The sequence below is a fragment of the Vanessa cardui genome, chromosome 2, assembly GCF_905220365.1.
Source record: "Vanessa cardui chromosome 2, ilVanCard2.1, whole genome shotgun sequence".
Classification (NCBI taxonomy): Eukaryota; Metazoa; Arthropoda; class Insecta; order Lepidoptera; family Nymphalidae; genus Vanessa; species Vanessa cardui.
In genome coordinates, this window is record NC_061124.1 from 8,448,288 (window position 1) to 8,467,933 (window position 19,646).

Genomic DNA, 19,646 nt, shown 5'->3' on the forward strand with positions numbered 1-19,646 from the left:
TCACCCCCTAACATTATCCGATGAACAAACATAGTTCACCCCCTAACATTATCCGATGAACAAACATAGTTCACCCCCTAACATTATCCGATGAACAAACATAGTTCACCCCCTAACATTATCCGATTCTATAATACTTTAAGACTAGAGAATAAGAGAATAGAGATCAATAAGATAATTTATTAGTAGATGGACACAGAAAAAGAAAATCAGCATTGCGATTTATTAACCAAGTAAATATGTAGTCAGAATGGTAGATTATTTATAAGAATAAAAAAAATATATCATCATTTTTTTATTATATATATTCTATGTTAAATATTTTAATAAGCCGGTCAACAGCTTAATTCAAAAAGAAATAAGCTATATCAAGATTATTTGTCTGCTGACAGTATTAAAAATTCATTAACTAATTAATGGTGTATAATTTACCGCTGTGGGCGTTAAAACAACATCCTCACAGACAAAATGTCTCGATAATATTTGTTTAAACATACCTTTTTATCCGGTCCGTGTCACTTCTGAAGTGTAATAAAACTACTTACGTAACATTTAATTATTTCAGTATATTAATTTATCACTTGATACAATATTAAGTATCCGCTTATTATATTAAAATTAACTAGTCTTCACCACTATTCTCACCAGAATGTCCTTTTTTTCTTTTTCGTTCCCAATCAATCCTCTTGTGTTCTTTTTCTCGTGCCAGGCGGTACCAGTCGCCACACCACGCCACGCCACCCGAGGAAGGCACGGGCTTGCACCAATATGTTGTCGATAACCGAATCAATAATAATACTTAAAAATGTTATTTAATTTATAAACAATGTATTTAAAAATTAAAGCAGTACTAAATAATATAACTTCAATTAAAATTATTTAAAAATCATGACAATACTGTTTTGAATGCTTACATGTGTGTGCTTTGTTGTGTAAATTAATATTATTATTGAGTATCCTCCCTATAAAACATTAGCAGTTAATTTACGTACAAATATAATCCGGAAGGTATACACATTACATTGGCAAATATGTATACTTTTACTTGTAATTTTAATACAATCTCTATGCAACTATTAAGTAAATACTAAAATAAAGTACAAAAACTTTGCGTTGAGAATAATTAGAGGGAAAAATCTAGAGTACTATTGTTATACATATTTAATGTACATCAATTGTTTATTTTTTTATTAGTTTGTCATGTAAATAGTTTGATTAATATAATATAATTATTGGTTTCGTTTTCTTTTCACCTTCATAATATTAAAGAATAATTTTCCCTTTTATATATTATAATTTTTTTAGGTAATAAAAACTATACAAATAAAAAATTAAATAAAATAGAAAACCTAGTAAATACTTTTTATACATAGAAACCCAGTCTAATGTCCCCCCCCTTACTCTACCTCACCGCACAGCTGATCAAATGTCAATTGTCAAGAAAATGGAGTTTTGTTACGCATAATAAATTATGATAAATGTTTCAATATGAAATCAAAAAACATAATTCTGAAAAACTGTCAGGGTTAGAATGGAAAGCACAACTCCATTTCAACCTTGGGCTACTGACGATAATTCGAAAAATGTTAAAACTGAAAGAGAATTAGTGGATGACGCGAAACTTCATCGGGAAAATGTCAATCATCCAAAACATAGGCAAACTGCGTCTTACGATAAAGAAAGTGTCGTCGCTCCTAGTGCCGTTCCTGGCCCATCGAGTGCCACGGGTACCGGTATTAGTCCAACCGGTGGTATGGTCTCCAAGATGGACTCAAGCAAAATAGCTTCCATGCAGCAAATTGTCGAGAACACTCTCAGGTAATAAATATTTAAGTAATTCAATACAACGCTGAGTTTATACCTGATCATCTTCTCCTCAGCAGCCACTACATAAACTTGAAGTGACATTTAGCAGAAGTAAATAGTCTTTAGGTGTTTAATAAACAAAAGTAAACATATATCTATCTTATTGAAACCTATCAAATTATGGGAATAGGATGAAAATGTCATTATATCTATTGGCTCACTAATTTGTAGTTAATAAATAATATAGCTCTTCCTATTGAATGTTAAAATCAAGACGGGAAGTAATTTGCAAAATATTAAATAAATACTTAGACTATTAATTACAACTCAGGAATAAAATTTAAATTATAATTATATATCATATTCAATAAAAATGCATTTCTATCTTTGACAACATGTATCAAGATTTTGAAGCAATTGATAAAAATTGTTTTGTACTTATTATCATCTCCATCTATATCTAGTAAGAATTAAAAATATAATAATCAATTCTAACAAAAAAAACATCAATATTTAGTCAAGAAGGCCGACAAAGAGTGTCACAGCTGCTAGAGGCAGTGGAGGCCCTGAGTGGAGCGGAGAGACTGTTGCTTTATCTCCGGCTACCGACTGGTGTACCTCCCCATGACCCTCTTAAGCAGCCTATCAACCCTTTGGGATCCAGGTGATTTAATTGCAGAATTTGTTTTATAAATTTTTAAGTTTGCTCTTAATTATATATATATTTATATATGTGTGTTAATATATGTATGTGTAAATGTACATATATATTTTTTTACGTTTGGCTACTACTTTAGATATCAAGATCTTCTAAAAATCTCACATTGTACACGCTAGTAAAATGTCATAAAAAGCAATTTAAAACTATCAAAATTTAGAACTATATCTAAACTAAACTCATTCAATGGCTTGTATTTGTTTTCTGCCCTAATCATAAGAAAGAGAAAGCAATATATGAAATTCCTGTTAAAGTAGCCTACTTTATGTAGAAATTGTGTACGCCACAACTACAATTACTACGGTATTGATAGTACTTTTTATCATTTTAGAGCTGAACTGCAGCAAACTGTTACTTGGATACAGACACACTTGGAGGTTGATCCCGATGTCTCATTGCCTAAGCAGGATGTTTATGATGAATACATGTGAGTATAAATTTATATTTCTATTACTTCTTTTACCTATTCAACATCTGCTCAACATTTTCGCGATTATTACACATTTAAATAAAACTAGTTATTACGGATTGTAATCACTTTACATTTAGTCTACCCGTGACCACGAACGCTGTAAAGTGCTCGAAACGTCGGGATGTCCAAAATAATTAATATACGCGATTAAAATCCGTAATAACTAGTTTTATTTAAATCTGCTCAACATTTTTTTTTTGTTTTAATTAATATCAATATCATAATTGCACAAGACTAATTCAATTGACAAATTGAACTCATTATTATTCAAAAATATTAATTTTTCCATAACCCATATTCTACTAATAATTATATGTCATATAATCTATTAATTTCCAATTTACAATAGATTGTTATTTATTTTACTATAAAAATAAAATATACATCAAAAAATTCTTGTAAAATAATGCCATTTTATCAGAAAAGATACAGTGTTCATGCAATCTGACATAACTCAATGTCATAACTTTATATTTTATCTATATTATTATCTCCCTTATTAAGGGCTAAGTTATCAAAAAAACTAAAAAAAAAAATCAAACATCTCTTATCAATATAATTTTGTATAGGTATTTAATATAGATTAGATTATAATAATGACAAGGACTTTGGTATTAAATATTATATGTGGATCTAATAATGTGTTACAATATGCTTACTATATTTATAATTAAAAAAATAAATATTTGAGAAATATTTTAAAATATTTGTTAATGTACTGGTTTCATTCATTCAAATATCATTCTTATCATTTATTATGTGCATTGAAGTAACTTCCTTCTTAGATATGACAAGTGTATATTGAATTTAAAATAATGTACATATATATGTACATCATATCATAAAATCTTTAAAATGTACATTAGTAGTGTTAAATATTTTAAATATTGAACAACATCACATACATTACTCTGATCCCAATCTAAGTTGTGTTATGGAAAATCAGAAGTAACAACGGTACCACAAACACCCAGACCCAAGACAGCATAGAAGAGTAATAAACTTTTTCTAAATCAACTTAGCCGGGAATCGAACCCGGGACCTCGGAGTGGCGTACCTATGAAAATATGTGTACACCACGCGACCACAGAGGTCGTCAATTATTGTTGTATTATTATTGTTTTCCAGTACATAAATAAATGTACCATACATTTATGTTCTAAGAACTAAAAGCCGAAATAAATAATCTTGAAGTAAATAAACCTAAATAATTGTTAGTCCTTTTTATATCATACAATTTTTTCATTAAAAGTTCCAATTTCATTACAAAAACGTATTGACATGTTTAGGCAAGTTTGTAAAATAGAGTGATTTTTGTTTCACTCAAATTCAAGTAGTAATAGTATTCCTATCTAAGGTATCTGATACACCAACTACAACTACTACTATGTACTAGTTGGTAACGCTTTTTGCGAGCCTTTCTGGGTAGGTATGTCCCACCCACTGAATAATCTACCGCCAATGAGTAATTCTTACTATCTACTATCTTATATGTGTTATGGTTTGAAGAGTTCCAGAATAACTTATTATAATATAGGTTTGTGGTTACAGCGCCTATATTTATGGGTGGTATGACCATGTACCACCGAGTGGCCCATTTGCTCGTTTGACTATCTTTATAAAAGAAACCAATTATATCACTGTCTTTTTCTTCAACATCCATTCAATAGACAGAATAGAAATAAGACCTATAATATGATTTGCGATCGTAGTTTAGTTCATATTTGCTTCTTTCTATATGTCAGCTCTAATTTGCAACCCCTACTATTGTTTCAGAGCCCATTGTATGAGTAGCAACATGAAGCCTCTATCGACTGCTGATTTCGGTAAAGTGATGAAACAAGTTTACCCAACCGTGCGTCCTCGTCGCCTGGGAACTCGTGGTAATTCAAGGTAATGATAATTCATTAATATAACCATGGAAAAGAACAGGGCCGGATTGGGAAGGGCAACCGGGCCAACTGCCCTGGGGCCTCGACATAAGTGGGGGCCACAAAAGTTTTCAGTGTGATAACAAATACCGAGATATAGTCAAATTATAATAATCTTACTACTTAATATTTTAAAAGTTACCGATACCAGTCAAGAAATACTTACTGATTCTAATTAATAAAAGCCTAAGCTAATCCATTAATCCATGATATAATTACTAGGATCTCCACGCGCCTGTTGGTCTAGGGCCTCCACTGCTTTGTGGCCCCAGGGCCTCTAGACCTTTAAATCCGACTCTGGAAAAGAATATGATTATACATATTAAACTTATTTTAGATACAGTAAAAGTAAAGCATATATGTATAACATTAACGGTCTATAAATTTCCCATTGCTGGGCTACAACCTACTCTCCCTTTTGAAGAGAACGCGTGGAGTATATTCCAATGCGGGTTGGTGGAGATACATGTGGCAGTATTTCGTTGAAATTAGTCATGCAGGTTTCCTCACAAAGTCTTCCCTCACTTCTAAGCATGAGATTAATTGTAACACAAATTAAGCACATGAAAATTCAGCGGTGTTTGCCTGGCCATCATCGGTTAAGATGCACGCGTTCTAACAATTGGGCCATCGGAGGTTTACTAATAAAACTTTTCTATTTTGTATTCCAATGGATATACCTTAAGATTACGCAATTCATAGATTTTGCACTGTTATATAACACACTGAAACTGTTCTTGATTAATATATTTATATAATAATAAATATATATGTGGGTGATAAGTTTAGGGAGGATCAGCAATGGGGAAAGTATGGTATCGATCGAATTTCCAACGAATTCGTGCGCCTTTTTATGGAAATTTGATCCGTACAATCCTACCCCAGTGTCTTGCTCTTGTTATCACGTTACAAGATGATTAAACTTTACAACTTATATGCACTTTAATTTGTGTTGCGAACTTTTTTACAAAGCTATAATAATTATATAACATTTAGACCAATCGTGTCATCATTTCAAGGTAAAACGAATTTATTTATCTTTTCTTCTCCTGCCATTAAACTTAGGTTATAGGTATCATGGAGAAGTTCTTGACGCAAAAGATGTTTCACCAAATCTTTCATATCTATTTCATTAATTACTTTTGGCGTTGATATATATTTTTTTTATTATTAAATAAATCCTTTTTGTCTAGATACTGTTACGCTGGTCTTCGTAAAAAAGTAAAACTCGAAGTACCGCAGTTACCCGACTTGGATGAATCTGCCAAGGTATGTTATTTAATTCTTATTAATAATTTTAATATTAGTAATGTGTTGCATAAACGTATCTATTATTTCAGGAGCCGAGTGGTATTATGAAAGAAAGTGAAAGAATAGTTTGTGATTGGGCTGAAAATAAATTCGGTAAGTCACATATTAGCGATTATTCTATACAAAACAGACATTTTAGTGTTTTCATGGAGAATAGAATTATTTCGTATTTTTCTAGTACTTCTAGATCTGGTTGTATAAAAGGTGGAAAATTGGTTGACTGATCAAAGTGTAATTTTTTATTTTTTTTTTCAATTCGAATTGAGTATTCGATATTTTCTAGTCAAGGAAACTGACTTGTCTTCGGATGGATTGTCAGCTGCGTTTGTATAAACAAACTCACGCAATAATTCCTGCTTGTTTAAGTAGTCTGAGACTTAGTATTTTTTCTTTTAAGGCATGAAATTTGTGAATATCTCTGAGCTGTCCAGACACCTCGTGTCTATGAGCGTCACTCAGCGCGCTCCGCTCGGGCCGGCCAGCGCGTCCCCGCCGCCACTGGTTGCCGCTCACGGTACATATATTTTTCCTCTAATTACAGTTAAATGGCGTCTTGCAAACCAAGCAATCAATGTTCAGTGTTAATATATCTCGAAAAAACAATCAATCATCAAATTATCATGCTATTTCAGGTACCTCCGAAGAAGTATCGGGGCCGCAGTTAATGAAACAACAGTTAAAACGAAAATTACAAGTAAGTTCGGACGTTTTACCGCGTTTTTTAATTAAGTGTACTATCAGACACTAATGAACGCTTTACTTCGATAACCAGACGCAGGGAACCCCCGGCCGACCAAAGAAAAACAAGGGGCAGGAAGTGTCCGGCGAGTCGCCCCCGTCTACCTCATACGTGAGTCAGCACCAACCCGTGAAACACGAGAGCGAGATGCTGTCGGAGCCGGCGTACGGCTACCAGCCCGCGTACGTGCCCGTGTATGACGTGCGGCCCAGCTTCCCGTACAGCGCTCCGCCGCGCGCGCACCCGCCCCCCGCGCCCCCCGCGCCGCACCCCGCCATCTCCGTGCACGAGTACCGCCCCGACCCCTACGTGTTCGAGCCGCCCTACGCGCACCGCGACCTCGCCGCGCCCCCCGACCCCGCGCACAACGTGCCCATCAACCTGAGCAGCGACGCGTCCCTGGACCTGTCCACCGAGCGCACCGAGTGGCAGCGGCGCCGGCCGCCGGACCCGCCGACGGCTCGCCTCCCTCTCCCCGGGAAGAAGTTGATCCTGGAGACGTATCAGAGCGAGACGCAGGCCAGCTCGCCGCGCTCCTCGCAGACGGACACGCGGTCTGTGAGCCAACCTTCAGAGGAATTTCCGCGTACTGAATACTTGCCGAAAAAAATGAGGGCTGCCGAAATACTAGGCGGGAAGCTCGCAGCGGCGCGCCAGTCGCTCGTCGGCACCGACCCGGCGTCTTCGTCTACCTCCGTCGCCGTGGAGCCGGTACGTCCCGAGGTTGCTTTTTTAGAGGATCCAAAAAACTTAACGAGCCGGTCCAAAAGCACCGCCGCGGCGCTGGCCCGGGAGGAACAGGAGGCGGCGAGTCCGACACAGTCGGTGAAGGCTCCGACGCCTAAGTGTGATCGCAATAAAATAAGAAAATTTTGTGGTCGTACGAAAGGACTATCTCCAGATAGAGCGGAGCAACACGAGCGCTCCGCGACGCCTGATTCCTGTTGTGGTCTAGACGGAATAAATATTAAAACAGGAATGATTTGTGAGGAGAAACATTCAGAGATTTTAAATCGAGAACGCGTTATCAGCATTTGTAATATTGACAAGCATGACCTGGATGATTACCTTAATGAAGGGAACAGTCAGGAGCACGAGGAAGAGCTTTTGCAATATTTTCACCACCGAGACACTGAGTACGACGCGACGGCGGATCCAAACACGGCTGGAAATCCAGTTACTTTTTTAGAAACAGGTCAGGACCCACACGACGAGCACAGCCAAGGAAAGAATGAAAAAATATCACAGTTGCGTGAATTACTGGCTAAGAATTTAAAAAATCACACGCAAGGTGGGTCCACTTCTCAGAACGTAATAAACAGCCAAGAATCCCAGGAACATCCGATAGATAAGAAACACGAGCCCCATGTTACAAAAACTACTATTTCCGAAGGCGCGTTTAAGCCAGTCGGTAACATTATCGAAATCGTAAACGGCACAGGTTTGTCAAATGAAAATGACACAGTTGTTAATAAAAATTGTGAAACGATTTCGAATGAAAATGGCATCACTGTAAATTGTCCCGCTGAAAATAATCACAGCCAGCTCGTAAACTCTGCTGGTTCTCATCTTTATAATGGCAATTGCCATAACGAACCTCAAAGTCCAACCACAAGGACGCAACAGTACGATTTCGTACCCATTTCAGACGGATGTCATTCACCTGGGAATTTTAATTCGAAATCACCACTAAGCTTTGGGCACAGGGGGCATAGTCCGTCTAAAACTAATAAACCCATAATAATGGGTGGATCTTTGCAAACGTCTCCCATCTCCCATAGTACAGCAGCTAGCCCCTTTGTCAGCCCAAGGAATACACCAGTGCCGAGGTCTCGGTATTGCTCTCGACCTATACCGAAACATAACGGAAGAAAAAGACGTATTCCCTTATCGCTCGGAGTTAATGATCTTTGTTCCATGCCATTTGCCATACCAAATGATCAAAAATTTATGCTTACGAAAACTTCCGTGAGTGGGCCTAATATAAAATATTGCCAACCGATGTCGGCACCCCCATCGCCGAACATTCTTTCAAATTACAAACAGCAGCTGCTACAAAATTCAACAGTACCGAACGGTACTAGCAACGTGTGTTTGAATTTTGTACCGAACGCATTTCGTGATAACACGAATGGCGAACTGTCTCAACCTCTATCAGCGGACCCACTATCGAGTGAGGTCAGTAGATTTTTTCAAGAACCCGTGGCTAATTTTAGATTAGGCCACGACCCGTCATTTAGATCACAATCCGTTCCACTCAAACAAGCACCAATGAATATTGGCTTATTGAGCTACAACAACACGCCCGTCGGTTCCGTGCCCCCGACGCCAGTGCCCAACGAGTTTTGTGATTTCGGTTCACTCGCAGACACATGCGACATTTCAAAAGCTGGTCTTAACCCTGAAACTTTAGATAAGATATACGATGCTATTGATAGTAGTAACGATGTACTTAATGCCGGACCAACGGCTAACATTTTGAATACTAATGATACTCTGACGAATGGTTGTGATCCCTTGCCCGATCAGCAAATCCTAACTGACGAACAGTTAAATTCCTTTATACCAAGTGGCGGTGCGCTTCTCGATAGAAGTGCTCCATTCAGCGAGACTTTTCCCAACGATGCGTGTACAAACGTCGAGGAGTTTCTAAAACGAACAAATCGAATAGAATTTGATTTAACCGAAATGGTGACTGAGAAAAGTAAATATTACACTTCGCGATCCGTGCCCAGCACGCCGTTGCCGTATAAACGTACGACTCCAAATTTGCAAATCGATTCTCGCCGTTCCAGAGAATTGTTCGCCGCTGAGAATTATTCTAATGTTTCCAACGGTATATCTTCGAAGTCTGTGCCGTCGACTCCGCAATTACCTGAGGATAGGAGTGTTTTTAGCTATAGTAATAGAGATTTCCTTATCAATGGGAACTCCGTTGATATCTGTACTTCTAATCAAATACGATCCGTCGTAGAAACTGACCAAGGGTTAGCTTCGCCGCTAGATATTTTACGCGAAGACATTTTAGATCCCCTTCCCCCGGCTGCCGATTTGTTAGCAGACCTCGACAAAATTGATGGTACCCCGTATGTTGACCTCTAGTCGGCAAAATGATTATCACCAATTAGAAGTAAGATTAGATTCAATGTTTTGTACAGTTAGATATCGAGTATTGGATATCTTTATAGAGTACAATGTCTTTATGCCTTCAGTGAAGGTAAAATTATTTCAACATATAGTTTAAAATATGAATCGCACACTCCCAAAAATATGAGTCAATACAATGCACCACAATAATGTGATAAGAATATTATATCTCCATAATAGAATAAGGAACTAACAATGAATGAGATTCAGTTTAAATATTTATAATTTATATTAATCAGGTTTTAAATATGTCCCTTGAAATTCATGAATATAAAAAGGCCTATTCGTAGTATGAAACGTGAGAGTCGTTATACGTTATTGAATAATGTAGCCATTGATTGCTATTTCATCGTTGAATCAGCATTCTCGTGATATTTATTTTATTTAACGGGGCCAAATTTAGTGTCTGATTTGAGAATTATAGTAGTATTAAAGATTCGTGTGAGCAGGACGCCCTATATGACACTCTTTGTCGCACTTTCTTATTTTAAAAAACGTTTTAGTGATGATCCACGCAGGAACCGATATATTATGCGATTGGATGAGTAATGGTCCAAAGGTAAATTTATAATGGATGAAAAGGGAAATTTAATTTTGCTATCGGTAACCATTAAAATAGATTGGATAATTTGCTCTTATGAGAAAATATACCATGTTATTAAAATTATTTTTAATATCTATTACATAGTTTTTTTAATAGTAAAATTAATACGGAGTAAAGTTTGCACACCGATGTCTCATAATATAGAGGGCCGCGTCTTTGATACTACTGTAAGCGTGCTTCATGACAATATGTAAGCTCATTGTAAATGAAAAGAGAACATCGAAATTTTTATATATACTTATATGTATGTAGAACGTTACAATCAACATCTAAATAAAATAAATAATGTGCTAGCTAATCAATTCCTTCGAAATAATGAACGTAGCTACGTAGAATTAACCAGACCAAACAGCGCGCCAAGCGTGCAATGTGAACTATGATTAATTGGATTTCTTAAGAAGAACTTATATGAATAGTAGGTATATAGTTTATAAATATGAATTTATTGTAAATCAGCACAAAGATTTTAATATATTTTATTATCGCATAGGAGTTTTTCTCTTATATACTAAATTTACAAGATCGCATGTAATGCGATAATAAATTTTAAACGTGCCCTTTATGGCTGCAGTGAGCTTATATGGGAAACCAAATTGAAAATAAATATTGTTAATAACATCAAGAGGTTAGTCAAATGATTATCACCACTTCATAGGAGCGAGTCAGCGTTAATATAATATAGTAATGTGTTACAATGTTAGTTAACATTACCTCACACACCACTGTTGAGCGTTGGCTGACCTCAGTTGTTTTTGGTCAAGATAGACCTTAAAGTATCGGAATGTTTATTTCAATCTAATTGTTAAATATTTTGTTAAAGCTTCTTATAATTATAAAAATAACATTTTCGAATGCTGTACATCCTGATGATGCGGAATCAATAAAATGTACAGCTTTCGAATAAAGTAGAAGTTTATATTTATTTCCTGGTAATGTGCCTAAATTACATGTTATTATATACGAAAAATAATATACAACAGGCTTAGTAGTTGGATTGTTAAACGCTAGTACAAATGACACACTGATTTGACAGGGATATACAATTATGTAAGTGAAACCGAAGACTGTTAAAAGTTTATAAATATTTTGAAAGTGAAGTTATTAATTTTCATTGTGAATTGTCTCGAATAATAAGACAATGAACTAAGCGAACAACAGTATATTCCAATTTGGTACATAATACCAAAATAGTCTTGTACCTTATTATGCTAAGTGTACACTGTCAAGATTAATGTGTTATTAATGTGTAAGACTTGTCGAGATCTCATTGAGGACATCGGCGGTTAAATCGATTCGAAATTTAAAAAAAAAAAAACAATATTTCAACGGTTTTCGAACGTTTATATATAGAGATGTCTTTGATAAGATCTCTACAGAGATTTTTGTATATAGATTAATGTTATTTTATAAAACGTGTTTAGTTATTTAAGATATATCTTGACTGTAACATCCATCATACGTCTAATTATGTCTCCTTAATGTTATAAGTACTTAGATAAAATTACTTTGTCTATGCTTCGGTAGTTAGGTCATGATATAAATGTTTCGCCGTTTCGTGTATATGCACCGGGGCATTTCTTACACTTCACATTATCTGTGTAATTCATTGATAAAATATTGATATGGGCGTATTTTTGTCCAATTATTTAATGTGAATCAGCGTAGGAAGTAATATTTCTTAAAATTATTAACCGACTATTATACACATTCGGTCAATCGCCATCGTTATCATTAAATTTAATTACGATTTTCAAAACAGACTATATTTTTAATATTCAAAAATAGTCTTTAGTTATCTATGAAATGTATATGTATGTATAAATTACGCTAATCATATTTTTTTGAAGATTAACGCAATTTGTACCCAAGTATAACTAAAAAATTTAAATTTTAGAGATTTTGCTAGATACCGTCATTAAAATGTAATATTTGTTGTCCGTATATATTTTTCGTATGAATCATTTATTTCTTAGCTTATATAGTCATTGATTAATTGAGCGATGTGACGTCATCGTTTCAGCGAGACACCTTTATGTCATATGATGGAATATTGTTACTCGATAATTATTATTATTGTTATGTACATATTAACGTTAATTTTTGTAGACGTATAAAAACATGACACTGTTTATTTTTATTACAATTATGTTGTTCCGTTAATATTATTGTTTTTATTTCTTAATATTTTTATAAATTTACGATATGAAATAAGGTTTTAAATATATATTTTAAGTAAAAATATCCATGTTGTTGATTAGTCTTATGGATGTTGATTTACACCACTTGCTAAGCAGTGATAATAAATGGTACGATAGAAATTGATATACCTAGTTTTAATATGTATCTACTTCAAGTTTTTTTTTTTATTATACAATAAAATTCAATAAGTATAGGAACTTTTTGAATGAATCGCCTTAAAGTGTACTTTGACGAAATTAAGTCGAAATGAAGTGTGCTGTCATGCTACAACAACAACAACAACAACAACAACAAAAGCCTGTAAATTCCCACTGCTGGGCTAAAGGCCTCCTCTCCTTTTGAGGAGAAGGTTTGGAACATATTCCACCACGCTGTTCCAATGCGGGTTGGTGGAATACACATGTGGCTGAACTTCTATGAAATTTGTCACATGCAGGTTTCCTCACGATGTTTTCCTTCACCGCCGAGCACGAGATGAATTATAAAGACAAATTAAGCACATGAATCAGCGGTGCTTGCCTGGGTTTGAACCCGCAATCATCGGTTAAGATGCACGCGTTCTTACCACTGGGCTATCTCGACTCATATCATGTCATACATGCTACACTAGTTACTTTTATTTACTTGCACAGGTGCGAGGTTAAAGTGAGTGCTAAATACTAATAGAGCCTAATCCAACCGCCGCAGGAATACAGATAAACAAATCTCCGATTAACGTATTTCAGCAGTTCTGCTAATAACAAAGATATATTGCACACTACTACTAGTTTAATGATTAATATTCATTTGTTAATAAAATAAAGTCATTACACTTAACTAATTATATCTACTTTAATTTTATTTGCAAAATATCGATAACGGTTTCGTCGACGTTTAAAACGCCATTTTATTCGCAAATCCATAGTGCATATCATATCATTATTAATCAAGCACTCGACCAAAGATACCACGTAAATTTTTTGACAAAATAATGTTGTTAGTTCGGCTTTTCTTCTCCCATTGTTGGAATATTCATTAATTATATTCGAAGGCTTGAAGATAAACAAACCTTACATATAAATATTTCATACAATTTACTAAGCTCAGTTATATGTCGAAACCGTATGTAGAATAAAATTCATAGAACACTGCAGCCTTGGTAAAGAGCCAACCAGCCAATGCTTGCATGAAGAAGCGGCATTATAGACAACGGTCAAAAGCCTCGCGGTTAAAGCGGCTTTCAAAATGGTGGTAATACTACCTACTGAAATATTTCGTAAAGTACGTTTAATATTAAAAAATATTATCAACATTATCATATAGTTTATATTTAAATTAAAATAAAGCTGTTGATATCTACAACGAGATAGTATTCAAACCCGTTGCTTCTATTAAATTAAAGTGAAGATATTTGCATTATTATAAATACATTTGAAAATAAAACTGTTTTGACAATAGAAAGAAATTATCAGGAGTTTGTTACCACTAGAGAGCGTCAGAAAATGTGCCTTTTTTTCAAATAAAATTTTGGTCTTGCCCCACCAGTTTTTATGAAGACAAACAAAAAAAAATTTAAAAACAATATTATAAGCCATCATATAAGTGATTGCCAATATTTTTGGATTCACGAAGTATTCAATTTTGATACTTTATTGCAAGTAAAGAAGAAGCGTAGCGTGCATATTTCATACATTGCCCGAATAACAAAATGTTACTTGCCTAGGAAATATCAAGAAAACGCATCAAGAGTTTAAAGTCTTAACAAGTTGTCTGTCCTTTGATTGTGTTTGCACATCAGCACCTAATGAACCTTCATCATTCATATTTTGCAACCAGCGATATCACCGTACTTTTAGCTATTATGACAGCGAACCTTTTAAATTTTATCAGTTTTGAAGAACCTTACTGTTTAACTTCAGTGGATGCGTGTGAAGTTCCACGCCTTGGACTTCCTTGGTTCTTAAACTCCCGTTGCGCGTTTTTATTATCTCTACGTGTATTCTAAAAGTGTCTTATCTTTCAAAGGCAGCATGCTATACTCTTCTCTTTTTAGGGTATAAGTTGGCGGACGAGAATATGGGCCACCTAATGGTAAGTGGTCACCATCACCCATAGACAATGACGCTGTAAGAAATATTAACTATTCCTTACATCGCCAATGTGCCACCAACCTTGGGAACTAAGATGTTATGCTCCTTGTGCCTGTAGTTACACTGGCTCACTCACCCTTCAAACCGGAACACAACAATACTGAGTACTGTTATTTTGCGGTAGAATAACTGATAAGTGGGTGGTACCTACCCAGACGGGCTAGCACAAAGCCCTACCACCAAGATTATATATTATATTCCTGTATTGGAATTCTCGCAGCACATCATCATATAGCAGCGATCTATTTAAAGTTAACGATTGCTATAGTTATCACAATCGTAATAGACACTTTAGATAAGAAGAAATGCTAGCCAGAGCACAAGTTTCAAGAAAGCTGAGCTATATTCATAAAAACAAATCACTTTTTATGTCTGGATGCTAAGTGCCGGGTATTCTTGTTATATATTTTTTTTACCTCATACGTATCTGATCATACGTGTGTAATTTCAGTAGTTCGGGATGGCCAAAATAATAATATCGTTTTACAATGATGCTTCATTGTCTCTTTCCTTTGTTAGAATGCCCAACGCTATACTCAAATTGTTTTATAATTACAGCTCAATAATATTTAAAATAAGAAATAGTGTTACATGCCAGTATTAAATGCTATGACATATAAAATAATATTAATTACAGTTTTACAAATTATTGATCAATTATATAATTACAATAATAATTGTAATAAATATAATAAAATAAATTAAATAGCTCCTGCTAATTTATAATATGGAATAATAATGTGATAGCTTCACTTGATTGTAAAATGACGATTTAAAAGTGCTTTGCAAAAGCCTACTTGAATAATTTTGATTTTGATAAGTTCTTCATAGAAAATATTTTTAGCTAGGAAAGTCACTTTTTAATTTAGGGAGCGTTCAAGTATTACGTAACGCAATTTTTGAAGATTTTTGACGCCCCCTCCTCCCCTTGTAACGCACCGTAACGTTTTTCTGTACTCCCCCTCCTACTCTTTAAACATTACTTTAGGGTAAAAATGGTCACTTGAGTGTTAAACTCAAGTGTAACTAATACAATCAAGGGATTCCCCATAAAATGTAAATGAAAAGGGTTGCCAATTTTGGAGTTTTAATTCCTTAATTTTTTATTTAAAAAAAAAGAATGTTACGTAACCTGTTGTAAAAAAAGACCCCCACCGCCTCTGTAATGCATCGATCTCTTAAGGGGCGTGACAAAAAGTAATTTTTGCAAACTAAAGTCATCGTAAGCGCAGGATAATTCCTAAATACATATGACACAATGTCATATTTGGTTTTTAAGGCAGTCATATACTTTTTCGAAGTGTTTGGTGTGCCATTTTTTAGTAATGGCTTTACAGAGTTAATATAATATAAAAACATACACAATAAAAATATAAATTTTATTATACAAAACAATATTTACAGTGTGCAATAATTATCAAGTAGGTACAAAACACATTATTCATTTCTTAATTTTCCATAATTTTGTAAAAACCAGTCATGTAATATAGGATCATCATCATGACAATAATGATCTGAGACGTGGACAGCACCGTCAGGAGACCAGCTGAAATGTAAGCTTAATAATGGTAAATCTTGTATGTTATTTAAAAACTTTTCTCCATATTTTCGTTTTATTTCTCTTGCTAAACATCTTTTGACGAATGTAAAAAATGTATCTAAGAAATTAAAGCAAACATTCGGATCCCAATAACCCTGAAAACAAAAGGAAATATATTTATTTTATTTTTTGATGTATGAATTTTAATTTTAAGATAGATCTAAATGGAATATTCCATACACAAGATCGAAATCAAATAGGAAGATCAAGACTAATTGGGTATCTAATACATAAAGATTTTATTTTGGTTGTTAAAGAACCTAACGTTTTTCTATGCAATACATTATACAACACTATTCTACCACATTATTTACCAAAGGGTAACATGTCAACACTTATCTTCACTGCTTGTATGGGCTATATTTGCTTATTTATTGCTGTTCTCAACAAGCATGGAGATTTTGCTAAAATGTCACTTTTATTTATAATATGTATTAACCACATAACCAATTTTGGTTAAGTCATTTGTTGATTTCGAATATTTATTGTATGGTTTATTTGTGGTATGTTTTTTAGACACAATATGTTTCATTTGCCTAGAAAAAAGGAATATGTTTGGTATGGATAATGATGAATGATGAAATTTTTCCAAACAATGTATAATGAATACCATTTATTCAAAAAATTTATGTAATTTTTATTTATTTGTCCTACGCTTCCTGTGATTGGAAAAAGTTATAGAAACTTGTAATGTAGTAAAGTTAAATACCTTTGACATTTTGGGCAAGTCTCTTATGTTGTATAATTTTAATTCTTCTACAATTCCATTGTCATTTCTTGATCCACAAAGTATTGTGTCTACTCCAACGAGAAATGACTGTAACCACCATTTTTTTGTTTTAAATCTCCTGAAAAATATGTTAAGGTTAATCAAATGTCAATTTTAATGTGTTTTTAAAACATATTATGTTTATAACTTTACCTGAAAAAGAAAATCTATAGCAATATTATGAATTCAAAAGTAAACTTGTTTGTTACCTCTTTGCACTCAAAACACTCAACCAATTTAGATGAAATTTGGTAAGGAGATAGTTTGAGTGATGAGATAGTGAGAGATAGGGAAGGATATAGGCTACTTTTTTTTTAATATACCACACCTAGGTAAAGTACAGAGTGATGATTTGTTTATTGTTTAGGTAAGGTTTTATAAATTTTAAGCAGGTAATACTACTCAATCAACTATTTAGATACATATGAAGGAAGTTTAAAGTATATATGTATATAATAATGAGGATAGGAAGTTAGAAGTATATTTATAAATAGCCCATACTTGAAAGATTTTTCTTGTCTTGAATATTCAATATGCCTGTTTGTTTTAAGTTCAATGAATTGCTGGGAAGATAAATATTGTATAATTGCTTCAGGATCATTTGTATCAGGTAGAGAAGACACTGGTAGTTTGTCACATCTTATACCATCCATTTCTGCACCATAGACAATTTTATGGTCATTTAAATTAGTGGTCATTACTAATGAAAACTCTTCAGTCTCATCTACTGGTAAATCTGGATTTGGCAATGTGTCAGGTGTATCTGAAGGATTAAATAGATATGATTTAAAAACATAACATTTCAGCTGTACATATGAATCAAATAATAATAATATTCTAATGTTGCATGTATAAAAAATAGATTAATCATTGTTTACTTTAGAGAAGAATGTGAACAGTACATTTAAAAACACTTATCTATTCCATTTTGTGGCGACACATACCACAGAGTTTATCCTAAGTAACTTTAAGCATCACATACATTTTAAGTACTCATTGGCAGGAACCCTGCAATGTGTGTATTTACAATTTTAATAATTCTAATATTCTAACTCCAGAACTCACATAAGGAATATGGGAAAAAGCTAAATTAATGAGGTACCATTTATATCAATGAAATTTCTCTTAACAGAGGACCAATATTAAAGTATAATTAATTAAACTAACTTTAACATGTATGAACAATTTTACTTACCAGAAAGCATATACTGTTCAAACTTGAAACCCCAAGAAGTACATTGCTTATCTCTTTCTGACATCGACATCTTTTGTTTTTTTTTATCAGGAGTTTCCCTCGCACATAGATATATATTTCCTTTATACAATATAGCAACAATTTCCCATGGGTCTTTATTTTCATATGGAGTACATGCTACGCATGTCATCAGTCCTCGATAACAGAAGAACTGAGCATCATTTAGTTTATTTTGTAAAGGTAAATTTAATCTCGCCTCATGCTCAAGTAAAAACTTAAGTAATTCTGTCAATTTAACATCTAAGTCTACAGGTTTTCGTTTGACTTTATCAATGTGCAAATTTAAATCAAAATTGACTTTTTCTTCACAAATCTTACGTATATATTTAACATTTTCAATATTAATATATCCTATGATTTTAGGTTTGTCAAATTTTGGAAAAGACTTCTGGTAAATGTTTTTATCAACGCGGAGCTCAGGTTGAAACATGTTGATGATTATTTTTAAAAGAACTTAATTGCAAAACATCATCTCCATTTGCCCAAAATTATTGTAAATCATTAAATTATAAGATAAATAATGTATATCGTATAGATTATTATTTCTTATAACTTAGTATGTAATTAAATAACTATAAATAGCGTTATAGGTTATTTTACTAAGCTTTTTGTTCTAAGTTTTTAAATAAATAATAATTAAATTCTCGGTTAGTTTATACTTGGCCTTTAGTTGAATCAAGTATCAACTCCTGGCTGTCAATGTCAAATACCAAATGGTAATGATGAATGACACAGATTAATTTATAAATAGAGATCACGATAGAATACATTTTATTCGAAAAGTCATTCGCTTGTTTGGGCTACTAAGCGTCTGTTGCCTATGGCAACCGTAGTATCAAAAAAAGGAAAGAGGAATGTCACGATAGCAACGAAAACCAAGTGCCAGTGACCAAATGGTGGTCATTTCATAACTAACGAAAATTTTCATAGAACCCAATAACTACAAATAATGAAAAGCCCCTTCTG

General features: G+C 33.9%; 2 protein-coding genes across 2 annotated transcripts; one reads left to right on the top strand and one right to left on the bottom strand.

The window, feature by feature from the left end:
- Positions 1-1,410: 1,410 nt before the first annotated feature.
- LOC124536037 lies at positions 1,411-13,050 on the top strand. The gene is made up of 9 exons (XM_047112440.1): positions 1,411-1,818; positions 2,324-2,470; positions 2,856-2,951; positions 4,773-4,889; positions 6,121-6,196; positions 6,268-6,331; positions 6,636-6,752; positions 6,871-6,932; positions 7,011-13,050. Exons 1-9 carry the CDS (start codon positions 1,532-1,534, stop codon positions 10,077-10,079), a joined length of 4,035 nt encoding a protein of 1,344 aa, XP_046968396.1. The 5' UTR covers positions 1,411-1,531; the 3' UTR covers positions 10,080-13,050.
- Positions 13,051-16,418: 3,368 nt separating this feature from the next.
- Positions 16,419-19,363, bottom strand: LOC124537739 (decapping nuclease DXO homolog). Its single transcript, XM_047114634.1, has 4 exons — positions 18,621-19,363; positions 17,927-18,188; positions 17,366-17,504; positions 16,419-16,751 (listed from the first exon to the last, which is right to left on the bottom strand). The coding sequence occupies exons 1-4, from the start codon at positions 19,108-19,110 to the stop codon at positions 16,494-16,496; spliced, it is 1,149 nt and encodes a 382-aa protein (XP_046970590.1). The 5' UTR covers positions 19,111-19,363; the 3' UTR covers positions 16,419-16,493.
- Positions 19,364-19,646: the final 283 nt, after the last annotated feature.